This window comes from Bufo gargarizans, chromosome 6 (genome assembly GCF_014858855.1).
Source record: "Bufo gargarizans isolate SCDJY-AF-19 chromosome 6, ASM1485885v1, whole genome shotgun sequence".
NCBI classification, from domain to species: Eukaryota; Metazoa; Chordata; class Amphibia; order Anura; family Bufonidae; genus Bufo; species Bufo gargarizans.
In genome coordinates, this window is record NC_058085.1 from 254,843,341 (window position 1) to 254,855,358 (window position 12,018).

The 12,018-nt window shown below is 43.5% G+C and overlaps 1 protein-coding gene across 1 annotated transcript in view; it reads right to left on the reverse strand.

Annotated features, from left to right (window-relative positions):
* LOC122941843 (opsin-5-like) overlaps positions 1-12,018 on the reverse strand; it is a 66,722-nt gene that overhangs the window by 36,716 nt on the left and 17,988 nt on the right. Inside the window, exons 4-5 of the mRNA XM_044299307.1 lie at positions 11,534-11,661; positions 1,316-1,650 (exon numbers count right to left, since the gene is read on the reverse strand). Of these exons, the coding sequence (XP_044155242.1) occupies positions 1,316-1,650; positions 11,534-11,661 (463 nt within the window). The remainder of the gene's footprint in view (positions 1-1,315; positions 1,651-11,533; positions 11,662-12,018) is intronic.

Consider the following 12,018-nt stretch of genomic DNA (forward strand, 5'->3'; position numbering starts at 1 on the left):
ATAAAATAAAACATTTTACTTCTCCTGCTACGCCACTCCTCTCCAAGTCTGGCAATCGCTCCTGTAGTCGCAATCCCTTGTCTTTTCCGTCCCGCACTGCACTGTCACCAACAGCGTCGGGTCACAGTATGCACACTGCGTGCTGACGCTGTACATGGTCAGGACCTGCACTGCAGCGTGGCTCCCAAGAAGAAGACTAGGGAGGGTGAGTACCGGCAGCGCTCATAGCGATTCCCCCGCTCCCTGCACCTAATGCATACTAGAGAGTTCTTCCATATTGGAAGCGCTCACTAGTATTCACTTTATAAGACGCACAGACATTTCCCCCCAACTTTTGGGGGGGAAAAGTGCGTCTTATGAAGCAAAAATTAGGTAAGTGATAGTGAGGATCCTATCGCTGGGAACCTCACCAATCATGACTATGGCGAGTAAAGCGCTCAGCTATTTTTTGTGTTCTTATAAAAAATGAATGGAAGGGCAGGGGCATGCTCCGCCTGCCACTCCATTAGATCGGGGGACCAGGATCGCCATTCTTGGCATTGGTGGGAGTCCCAGTGATCAGACCCGCACGGATCAGTCAGTTATTCCCTATCTTGTGGATTGAGTTGCAGTCACGGTTTTGTTGGTGGAATCACTTTGTACATACATTACTTATCATGTATTGATTCTGAATTACAGCATAGGTTATACTAGGGCAGAACGGGCTCAGTGGTTAGCACTGGTGCCTCGCAGCCCTGGGGTCCTAGGTTCGAATCTGACCAAGGACAACGTCTGCATGGAGTTTGTATGTTCTCCCCGTGTTTGCGTTGTTTTCCTCTGGGTACTCCGGTTTTTCTGAGCCCCATTGGGGACAACTTGATGCTGTCTGTAAAGTCCTGCGGAATATGTCAGTGCTATATAAGTGCGTAAAATAAATACTCCAGAGCTGCACTTACTGTTCTGCTGATGGAGTCACTGTGTACAGTACATACATTACTGATCTTGAGTTACATCCTGTGTTAACCTCCAGAGCTGCATTCTCTATTCTGCTGCTGGAGACACTGTGGGAGATGTATCAAACTGGTGTAAAGTAGAACTGGATTAGTTGCCTGTAGCAACCAATTAGATTCCACCTTTCATGTTTCACAGCTCCTTTGGAAAATGAATCTGGTTGCTATGGGCAGTTCTACTTTACAGTAATTTGATAACTCTTCCCCACTGTTTGCATGCATTCCATACTTATTCTGCAGCTTTGAAGTATAATGCAGGATGTGTGTATACAATGAGCTCATTATGTAGGTTTATATTTTATGTAAAATCTTCTATGATCTTTCACCTTAATTATGAGCCTGTGGACGCTGCTTCCTTTATTTTGCGGGGACAAGTGCTGTTGTACGGCTTTTCTCGCCCCTTTCACAGTGAGCAAAATGAGGGTGTAGGAGATTAGGATTAACGTGCAGGGAATAATGTAGCAGAAGACAAACAGAGACACGATGTAGGAGATGGCTCTGTGCTCTTGGTTGGCCGCCTTCCAGTCTATACAGCAGGCAGTTCCATATGGTTCAGGACCATAACTTCCCCAGTCTGCCAAGGGAGCACTAGCAAACACAAAGGCGTAAGCCCAGACACAGAGCAGCAAGGCACAAGAATGGGATGAAGAAAATTTATTACCTGGAAAAAGAGAAGAAACACAGATCAAGTCTACTATCACACATAAAACACACGTCGGGGCAGAAAACCATACGGGCAACCTGTGCAGTTACGCGGGGGCCCAATATGTATGGGGAGTGATGCTCAATTTGAGAGACAGGGGCCGATATACTGTTTCTGCACAGGGGCCTCTGTTTGTCTGCCCCTGATGCATACATTGCAGGGTTGGGGGTGGGGGTATAGCCCAAAGTTGATAAATATGGGGCATATTACTCGAGCACAAACACAATCTGCACCATTGGAGCAGCTAGAAAGCCACTGCATAAATGTAATGTTACTACAAGAAAAAATGGGGCAGGAGTTGGCAGTGGAAAGACATAGGATGGTTGCATTACATGGAACAACACTGATCTTTGCGGCTGGGATTTTTAACCCCTTCAACCCCGGGCCTGTTTTCACCTTCCTGCCCAGGCCATTTTTTGCAAATCTGACACATGTCACTTTATGTGGTAATAGCTTTGGAACACTTTTACTTATCCAAGCCATTCTGAGATAGTTTTCTCATGACACATTGTACTTAATGTTAGTCATAAATTTGAGTCGATATATTTCACCTTTATTTGTGAAAAAATCCCAAATTGACCTAAAATTTTGAAAGATTCCCCAATTTAAATTTCTCTACTTTTATAATAGATAGCGATACCTCATATAATAGTTATTACTTTACATTTCCCATATGTCTACTTCATGTTTGGATCATTTTGAAAATTAAATTTGATTTTTTGGGGGGCGTTAGAAGGCTTAGAAGTTTGGAAGCAAATCTTGAAATTTTTGGGAAAATTTCCAAAACCTACGTTTTTCAGGACCAGTTCAGGTCTGAAGTCACTTTGTGAGGCTTACATAATAGAAACCACCTAAAAATTGTTAACCCTTTAGGTGTTCCACAAGAATTAATGGAAAATGGAGATGAGATTTCAGAATTTAACTTTTTGGGCAGATTTTACATTTTACTCAATTTTTTCCAGTAGCAAAGCAAGGGTAACAGCCAATTAAAACTAAATATTTATTACCCTGATTCTGCTGTTTACAGAAACACCACACATGTGGTCATAAACTGATGTAAGAGCACACGGCAGGGCGCAGTCGGAAAGGAAAGCCATATGGTTTTTGGAAGGCAGATTTAGGCTACTTTCACATTAGCGTTCGGGGCTCCGCTTGTGAGTTCCGTTTAAAGGCTCTCACAAGCGGCCCCGAAAGGATCCGTCCAGCCCTAATGCATTCTGAGTGGATGCGGATCCGCTCAGAATGCATCAGTCTGGCAGCGTTTGGCCTCCGCTCCGCTCAGCAGGCGGACACCTGAATGTATCCATAGTCTGAGAGCCATAGCTTCTTTATTTTTTGACCAATTGTCTTAGGTAAGAAAGCATTTTTTGCGGGATGAGGTGACTGTTTGATTGGTACTATTTTGGGGGGTATATGCCTTTTTGGTCGCTTGGTGTTGCAATTTTTGTGATGTAAGGTGACAAAAATGGCTTTTTTCTTTACACAGTTTTTATTTTTTTACGGTGTTCACCTGAGGGGTTAGGTTATGTGATATTTTTATAGAGCTGGTTGTTACGAATGTGGCGATACCTAATATGTATACTTTTTTTTTATTTCACTTTAGCACAATAATAGCAGTTTTGAAACACAAAAATGATGTTTTAGTGTCTCTATGTTCTAAGAGCTATATATATATATTTTTTGGACGATTATGTTAGGTAGGGGCAAATTTTTCGTGGGATGAGGTGACAGTTTTATTGATAACATTTTGTGGGACATACGCCTTTTTGATCGCTTGATGTAGCACCTTTTGTGATTTAAGGTGACAAAAATGTCACGGTTTTTATTTTAATTTTTTATGGTGTTTATCGGACAGGGTGGATCATGTGATATATTTATAGAGCCGGTCATTATGGACGCAGCGATACCTTTTTTTATTTTATTTTTTTATTATAAAATATGAGGAAAGGGGCGTTTTTTTTCCGTTTTTTTTACTTTATTAATGGTATTACTTTATTAATTTTATCAAACACTTTTTTTTTACTTTTTCTTTCTTTACTTTATTACTGATGTTTACTTTTGGGGGTCCTATCCCCTCTGCAATGCATTGCAATACATCCGGGATCAAGATATTTTTTTAAAAAACTGTTAAATCAATAGATGTTTTTAGGTATTTTTACACTTCAGCAGGGCTCCTACAGTCCCCCACTGATTGTTTACCTCTCTGTTTGTGTGCCGTAACTTCCTGCGTCAATGCTTTCTGGGTCCCAGCGCAGCGCAGCATCGTGTTGTTTCGAGTGTGTGCCTGCTCCTCCATGCAGCCACCCCCCCTAATTCATATGCTGCCTCCTGCCGCAACTATTCCTCCGCCTTAGTCATGCCCCTAAACGCCTCCTTCCTTGCTAAGAATGCGCCCTGCCCGGTGACGTCACCGGACCAGAGGGGCGTGGCTTAGCGCAGTCTGTTGCCGCCTAGTTACTGCCCCTCCATGCGCTTGGAATAATTAGAGGCTGACTGTGACGTCACCGGGCTCCTTGTGAAGCAGAAGAAGAGGCTTCGCTATGCAGAAAGGGACCTGGTACGTCACTGACGGTGATAGAAACTGCACTTCCGGCTGAAAATTTGTGAAGTGAAAAAGGGCCATCAGAAATGTCTGGTAAGGGAAGGACAGGCATGAATGTAATATTTAGGGGACCATTGTACATGTACACCCATGTCCCCAATCCCGGACAACCCCTTTAACATATACATTGGGGGGGAAAAAACTGAAACTACAGGGAGTGCAGAATTATTAGGCAAGTTGTATTTTTGAGGATTCATTTTATTATTGAACAACAACCATGTTCTCAATGAACCCAAAAAACTCATTAATATCAAAGCTGAATATTCTTGGAAGTAGTTTTTAGTTTGTTTTTAGTTTTAGATATTTTAGGGGGATATCTGTGTGTGCAGGTGACTATTACTGTGCATAATTATTAGGCAACTTAACAAAAAACAAATATATACCCATTTCAATTATTTATTTTTACCAGTGAAACCAATATAACATCTCAACATTCACAAATATACATTTCTGACATTCAAAAACAAAACAAAAACAAATCAGTGACCAATATAGCCACCTTTCTTTGCAAGGACACTCAAAAGCCTTCCATCCATGGATTCTGTCAGTGTTTTGATCTGTTCACCATCAACATTGTGTGCAGCAGCAACCACAGCCTCCCAGACACTGTTCAGAGAGGTTTACTGTTTTCCCTCCTTGTAAATCTCACATTTGATGATGGACCACAGGTTCTCAATGGGGTTCAGATCAGGTGAACAAGGAGGCCATGTCATTAGATTTTCTTCTTTTATACCCTTTCTTGTCAGCCACGCTGTGGAGTACTTGGACGCGTGTGATGGAGCATTGTCCTGCATGAAAATCATGTTTTTCTTGAAGGATGCAGACTTCTTCCTGTACCCCTGCTTGAAGAAGGTGTCTTCCAGAAACTGGCAGTAGGACTGGGGGTTGAGCTTGACTCCATCCTCAACCCGAAAAGGCCCCACAAGCTCATCTTTGATGATACCAGCCCAAACCAGTACTCCACCTCCACCTTGCTGGCGTCTGAGTCGGACTGGAGCTCTCTGCCCTTTACCAATCCAGCCACGGGCCCATCCATCTGGCCCATCAAGACTCACTCTCATTTCATCAGTCCATAAAACCTTAGAAAAATCAGTCTTGAGATATTTCTTGGCCCAGTCTTGACGTTTCAGCTTGTGTGTCTTGTTCAGTGGTGGTCGTCTTTTAGCCTTTCTTACCTTGGCCATGTCTCTGAGTATTGCACACCTTGTGCTTTTGGGCACTCCAGTGATATTGCAGCTCTGAAATATGGCCAAACTGGTGGCAAGTGGCATCTTGGCAGCTGCACGCTTGACTTTTCTCAGTTCATAGGCAGTTATTTTGCGCCTTGGTTTTTCCACACGCTTCTTGCGACCCTGTTGACTATTTCGAATGAAACGCTTGATTGTTCGATGATCACGCTTCAGAAGCTTTCCAATTTTAAGAGTGCTGCATCCCTCTGCAAGATATCTCACTATTTTTGACTTTTCTGAGCCTGTCAAGTCCTTCTTTTGACCCATTTTGCCAAAGGAAAGGAAGTTGCCTAATAATTATGCACACCTGATATAGGGTGTTGATGTCATTAGACCACACCCCTTCTCATTACAGAGATGCACATCACCTAATATGCTTAATTGGTAGTAGGCTTTCGAGCCTATACAGCTTGGAGTAAGACAACATGCATAAAGAGGATGATGTGGTCAAAATACTCATTTGCCTAATAATTCTGCACTCCCTGTATATGGTGATGGATGTCATTGTATGGCATCTGTCTGAGGCATCCGTTTAACGTTTAAAGAGGATATCCAATCCCTATAATGACCCCCAACTAGACCATACTTAGCTGCTCCCTAACACCCGTGTCCCCCCGGATCTCTGCACGGCCGCCACTGCATCTCTCCGGGGGGGGGGGGGGGGGGGTTGCAAAGCAAATAGCAGGCCACGATGTTCCCCAGCCTCCTTCGGATTGCGGGTGACATATTCTGGTGGTCATTATAGGGATTAGATAACCGTGTTATCTTATCCCTGACAACAGACAGTGTTCTGCAAGTTAGGTGGAAGTGAGACCCCTAGGGGCCATGACTTTTTTCAGGTAGATGCAGGCATATTTTTATAAATTAAGTGATTTAAGGGTACTTTCACACTAGCATTAGTGTGATCCGGCATGCAGTTTCGTCGTCTGAGCTGCCTGCCGGATCCGCCGATCAGTGTGACAACTGACAGCATTTGTAGACAGATCTGGGTGCGGATCAGTCTACAAATGCATTGCAAGAACGGATTCGTCTCTCCGCTTGTCATGCGGATGGACGGATCCGTCCTTCAGTTGTATTGCAATGCTGGATCCGGCACTAATGCAAGTCAATGGGAATTAATTCCGACGACTGATCAGGCATTTTGGACGGACATAATAATGCAGAATGCTGCGGTATTATGTCCGGCCAAAACGCCTGACAGTGACTGAACGGAAGGCATACTGATGCAAACTGAATGGATTTCTATCCATTTAGAATGCATGGGTATATGCCTGATCAGTTCTTTTCCGCCATAGAGCCCTTTTGATGGAACTCTATGCCGGAAAAGAATACGTTTCCTAGTTACACCATTCTCTATTAAATGAAATGACATTGTGTGAAAGTACAGCGACTGTTTAAAAAGGGTTGTCTGACTTCAGCAAGTGGCATTTATCATGTAGACAATGTTAATACAAGCCACTTACTAATGTATTGTCATTGTCCATATTGCCTCTTTTGCTGGCTCGAATCAGTTTTCCATCACATTATACATGGCTCATTTCTAGGGATAACAGCCATTGCTGCAGCACTGACATGAGGTGGCCAGAATGGGAGCTTCTGCGCATGCGTGCCTGTGTGCACTCCTACGGTCCCGGGCACGAGAAAGGACGGCACTTTTTCCTGTAGTGTGCAATCACGACCACTACTGCTGGATTGCTGGGTGGTCGTGACCCCTGGATACAGGCAGTGTATAATGTGATGAAAAAATGAATCAAGCCAGCAAAGCAGGAAATATGGACAATGAAAATACACTAGTAAGTGCTAGTGTTGGGCGCAAATATTTAAATCGCAAATTTAAATCGCGAATATCGCCACTTCAAGAATTCGCGAAGATTTAGAATATAGTGCTATATATTCGTATTCACGAATATTCTAGTTTTTTATTTTCATTTGAACCCATGATCCCTCCCTGCTTCTTGCTTGTGGGCCAATGAGAAGGCTGCAATGTCTCTTTGTCTGAGCTTAGCAACCAATAGGAAAGTTGTCTACCCCTTACTATATAAGAACCTCCCCAGCAGCCATTTCTGTAGTTGTATGGAGTTCTGAGAGAGAGAACAGTGCCATTGCTGTGCTCTGTGCTTTGCTGTGTCATTACATTAGATAGTTAGTGGGTTATGTCCTGATATAGTGTAGCTGACATGCTACATACATGCTACTACATACATGCTACAGACATAGTTCTGTGATATCACAAGTTCACAACAATATTTAGTGTACCAATCAGTAATATTTAGTCAAATTAGCAAATTTATGACAAATATTCACCCAAATATTGGCAAAATATTGCAAATTCAAATATTGCCCCGGCCGATCATCACTAGTAAGTGCCTTCATGGGCGTAGCTATAGGGGGTGCAGAGGTAGCTGTCGCTACCAGGCCCAGGAGCCTAAGGGGGCCCAAAGACCCTTGTGCCACATAAGAAGACACACAACACACTGAGGAAAGGGGGGCCCAAAGTGAACTCTTGCACCAGGGCCCATGAGCCGTTAGCTACGCCCCTGAGTGCCTTGTATTAAAGGGGTTTTCCCAGATATCCCGGATAGTTAATCAGTATCTGATCGATGGGGTTCCTACACCCGGGACCACCACCAATCATCTGCTTGAAAAGCCACAATGTTTTTGCAGCTTAGCCTAGGCCAGTGACGTCACGTACTTCGGTCTCATGGCCTACGCACAGCTCAGCCCCATTGAAGTGAATGGAGCTGAGCTGCACTTCCAAGCACAGCCGCTGTACAATGTATGATGCTGTGCTTGATGGGCTGAGAGAAGCCCTGGAGTCTTCTCAAACAGCTGATCAGTGGGGTTTCTTGGTGTCCCAGACGCCCAGATTCTTATGACCTATCCAGAGGATAGGTCATCAGTAAAAAAAAAAAAAAAAAGTCTTAGAAACCTCTTTAACTTTGTCTACATGATAAATGCCATTTGCTGAAGTGAGACAGCCCATTTAACTATGGGAAAGCTTCCACAACCCTCTAATAAACTTTCTGTAATTTTTTTCCACAGATTTCAAGATCTCTGCTTGCTCTAAGCAAATAATATTATCCGGAGGCTGCAAACCTGTACTAACTAGATACTTCTGACAGCTGAGGGTTTGTTACAATTGTATCCAGTCTCAATAATGCTTTGTCATCTAAACAGCTGAGACACTAGTCTACACTGAAACAATGTACAGTCGTGGCCAAAAGTTTTGAGAATGACACAAATATTAGTTTTCACAAAGTTTGCTGCTAAACTGCTTTTAGATCTTTGTTTCAGTTGTTTCTGTGATGTAGTGAAATATAATTACACGCACTTCATACGTTTCAAAGGCTTTTATCGACAATTACATGACATGTAAAAGAGTCAGTATTTGCAGTGTTGGCCCTTCTTTTTCAGGACCTCTGCAATTCGACTGGGCATGCTCTCAATCAACTTCTGGGCCAATTCCTGACTGATAGCAACTCATTCTTTCATAATCACTTCTTGGAGTTTGTCAGAATTAGTGAGTTTTTGTTTGTCCACCTGCCTCTTGAGGATTGACCACAAGTTCTCAATGGGATTAAGATCCGGGGAGTTTCCAGGCCATGGACCCAAAATGTCAACGTTTTGGTCCCTGAGCCACTTAGTTATCACTTTTGCCTTATGGCACGGTGCTCCATCGTGCTGGAAAATGCATTGTTCTTCCAACAATCCAACAACAGTTTGGTGAAGAAGTTGCTGTTGGAGGGTGTTTTGGTACCATTCTTTATTCATGGCTGTGGGGTTTGGGGCAAAATTGTGAGTGAGCCCACTCCCTTGGACGAGAAGCAACCCCACACATGAATGGTCTCAGGATGCTTTACTGTTGGCATGACACAGGACTGATGGTAGCGCTCACCTTTTCTTCTCCAGACAACCCTTTTTCCTGATGCCCCAAACAATCGGAAAGAGGCTTCATCGGAAAATATGACTTTGCCCCAGACCTCAGCAGTCCATTCACCATATTTTCAGCAGAAGATCAATCTGTCCCTGATGTTTTCTTTGGAGAGAAGTGGCTTATTTGCTGCCCTTCTTGACACCAGGCCATCTTCCAAAAGTCTTCGCCTCACTGTGCGTGCAGATGCGCTCAGACCTGCCTGCTGCCATTCCTGAGCAAGCTCTGCACTGGTGGCACTACGATCCCGCAGCTGAATCCTCTTTAGGAGACGATCCTGGCGCTTGCTGGACTTTCTTGGACGCCCTGAAGCCTTCTTAACAAGAATTGAATCTCTTTCCTTGAAGTTCTTGATGATCCTATAAATTGTTGATTGAGGTGCAATCTTAGTAGCCACAATATCCTTGCCTGTGAAGCCATTTTTATGCAACGCAATGATGGCTGCATGCGTTTCTTTGCAGGTCACCATGGTTAACAATGGAAGAACAATGATTTCAAGCATCACCCTCCTTTTAACAGGTCAAGTCTGACATTTTAACCCAATCAGCCTGACATAATGATCTCCAGCCTTGTGCTCGTTAACATTCTCACCTGAGTTAACAAGACGATTACTGAAATGATCTCAGCAGGTCCTTTAATGACAGCAATGAAATGCAGTGGAAAGGTTTTTTGGGGATTAAGTTCATTTTCATGGCAAAGAAGGACTATGCAATTCATCTGATCACTCTTCATAACATTCTGGAGTATATGTAAATTGCTATTATAAAAACTTAAGCAGCAACTTTTCCAATTTTCAATATTTATGTAATTCTCAAAACTTTTGGCGACGACTGTAGAGAGATTTCTGCCTCTGATGTATTTAGCTCACAGACCGTTGTTAGGCCTTGTTCACATTTCCGTTTTTCACTGACGCGGACCGTACATGTACCTATTGATTTGAATGTGTCTGTTCACATATCAGTATGTTGTTTTACTGATCGGGGATTCACGGAGACATGCCTTACTTTGATGTGGACCAAACATTCCCATTGATGTCTACAAGTCTGTGAAAATCACAGACACAACATGGATCACATCCGTGTTGTGTCTGTTTTTCATCGACGACTGATAGGAGATCCTCTGGAATATAATTCTCAGCTGAGCAGCATGCGTGGAATACACGGAAGGTTAAAAAAACAGACACATGAACCAAACACAGATGCACACAGACATCTTCACAGATGTAACACGGACTGATTTTTTTCATGGAAGTGAAACAGATAAGAAAATGTGAACGAGGCCTTAATCCTCATTCACACGTGTTAGTGCTCAAATACATGAGAAGATGGTCAGTGAGGCATTCGTGAAGAATCCGTGTTGGGTCCGTGGGTCCGTTTTTTGCTGTCCGTGTGCCATCCGTGTTTCACTGACTCTGAACAGCTGAAAAATAATTTTCAAAGCATCTCTTGGTTTTTACGGACCCATAGACTATAATGGACGTGATGGATCCGTGAACACGGACAAAATAGAGCATGCATCCGTCCTAAAATCACTGACCGACGGATTGTGCTAAAACACTGTTGTCTGAATACACACATTAAGGGTCCATTCACACATCTGTGTGTGTTTTGCGGATCCGCAGATCCGCAAAACACGGACAGCGTCAATGTGCGTTCCGCATTTTGCGGACTGCACATTGCCAGCACTAAGAGAATGTGCCTATTCTTGTCCGCTATTGCGGTCAAGAATAGGACATGTTCTATTTTTTTCAGGATCAGAATTGCGGACCCGGGAGTGCGGGTCCGCAATTCGGCCCCATAGAAATGTATGGGTCCGCAATTCCGTTCCGCGGATGTGTGAATGGAGCCTGAAATAAATGGGACGTGTGCTGTCCATGGAGAACACGAACAGCACACGTCCGTGAAACACTGACGTGTGAATAAGGCTTTAGACTGGATACAAGGAATAGAAACACAAAATATAGAAAAACAAGGGTAAGATTATTAATACATCTGGAACAATGGGAAGACATTGAAGTTGGCAGCGTACACATCTGATCTACCAACAGTACAAACTGATGAAACCTGTGCAGTCACTCACCATATTGGGGGTAACAGACCTTCATGCAGCAGACGGAGCTCAGAACTGTCAAATTCGTCAGGCTGCAGAGACCAAACAGAACTCCACAAAATGCATAATATTTGCAGGTCAGTCTGTCAAATAGCCACCTGAGGAGAGGAGGAAGCGTTGTAATTCTGTGGAATATGAGAAAAACTGTGAAATAATTGTGGGGAGACCATCTAAATGACAGGTGCTGGCCTGTGGCCCCTGCTGATAGTAGCACAGGCGGTGTCAATATGTGGGCTGCTGGATTCAGTGCTCACTGGTTAGTACATTGCAGTTCTACTTGTGACCAGCAGGAGTCATGACTGTGCTGTATCTGTTATGTAGAACAGACCACACCAGCTTGTATAATTCACATGTCGGTCACCATTAATTCACATTCTGACCACAGAGGTACAATACAGCAGCAAGCAGCCTGCAATATTACATTGTGGGAAATGGAATATTAAAATAAGTTCTGT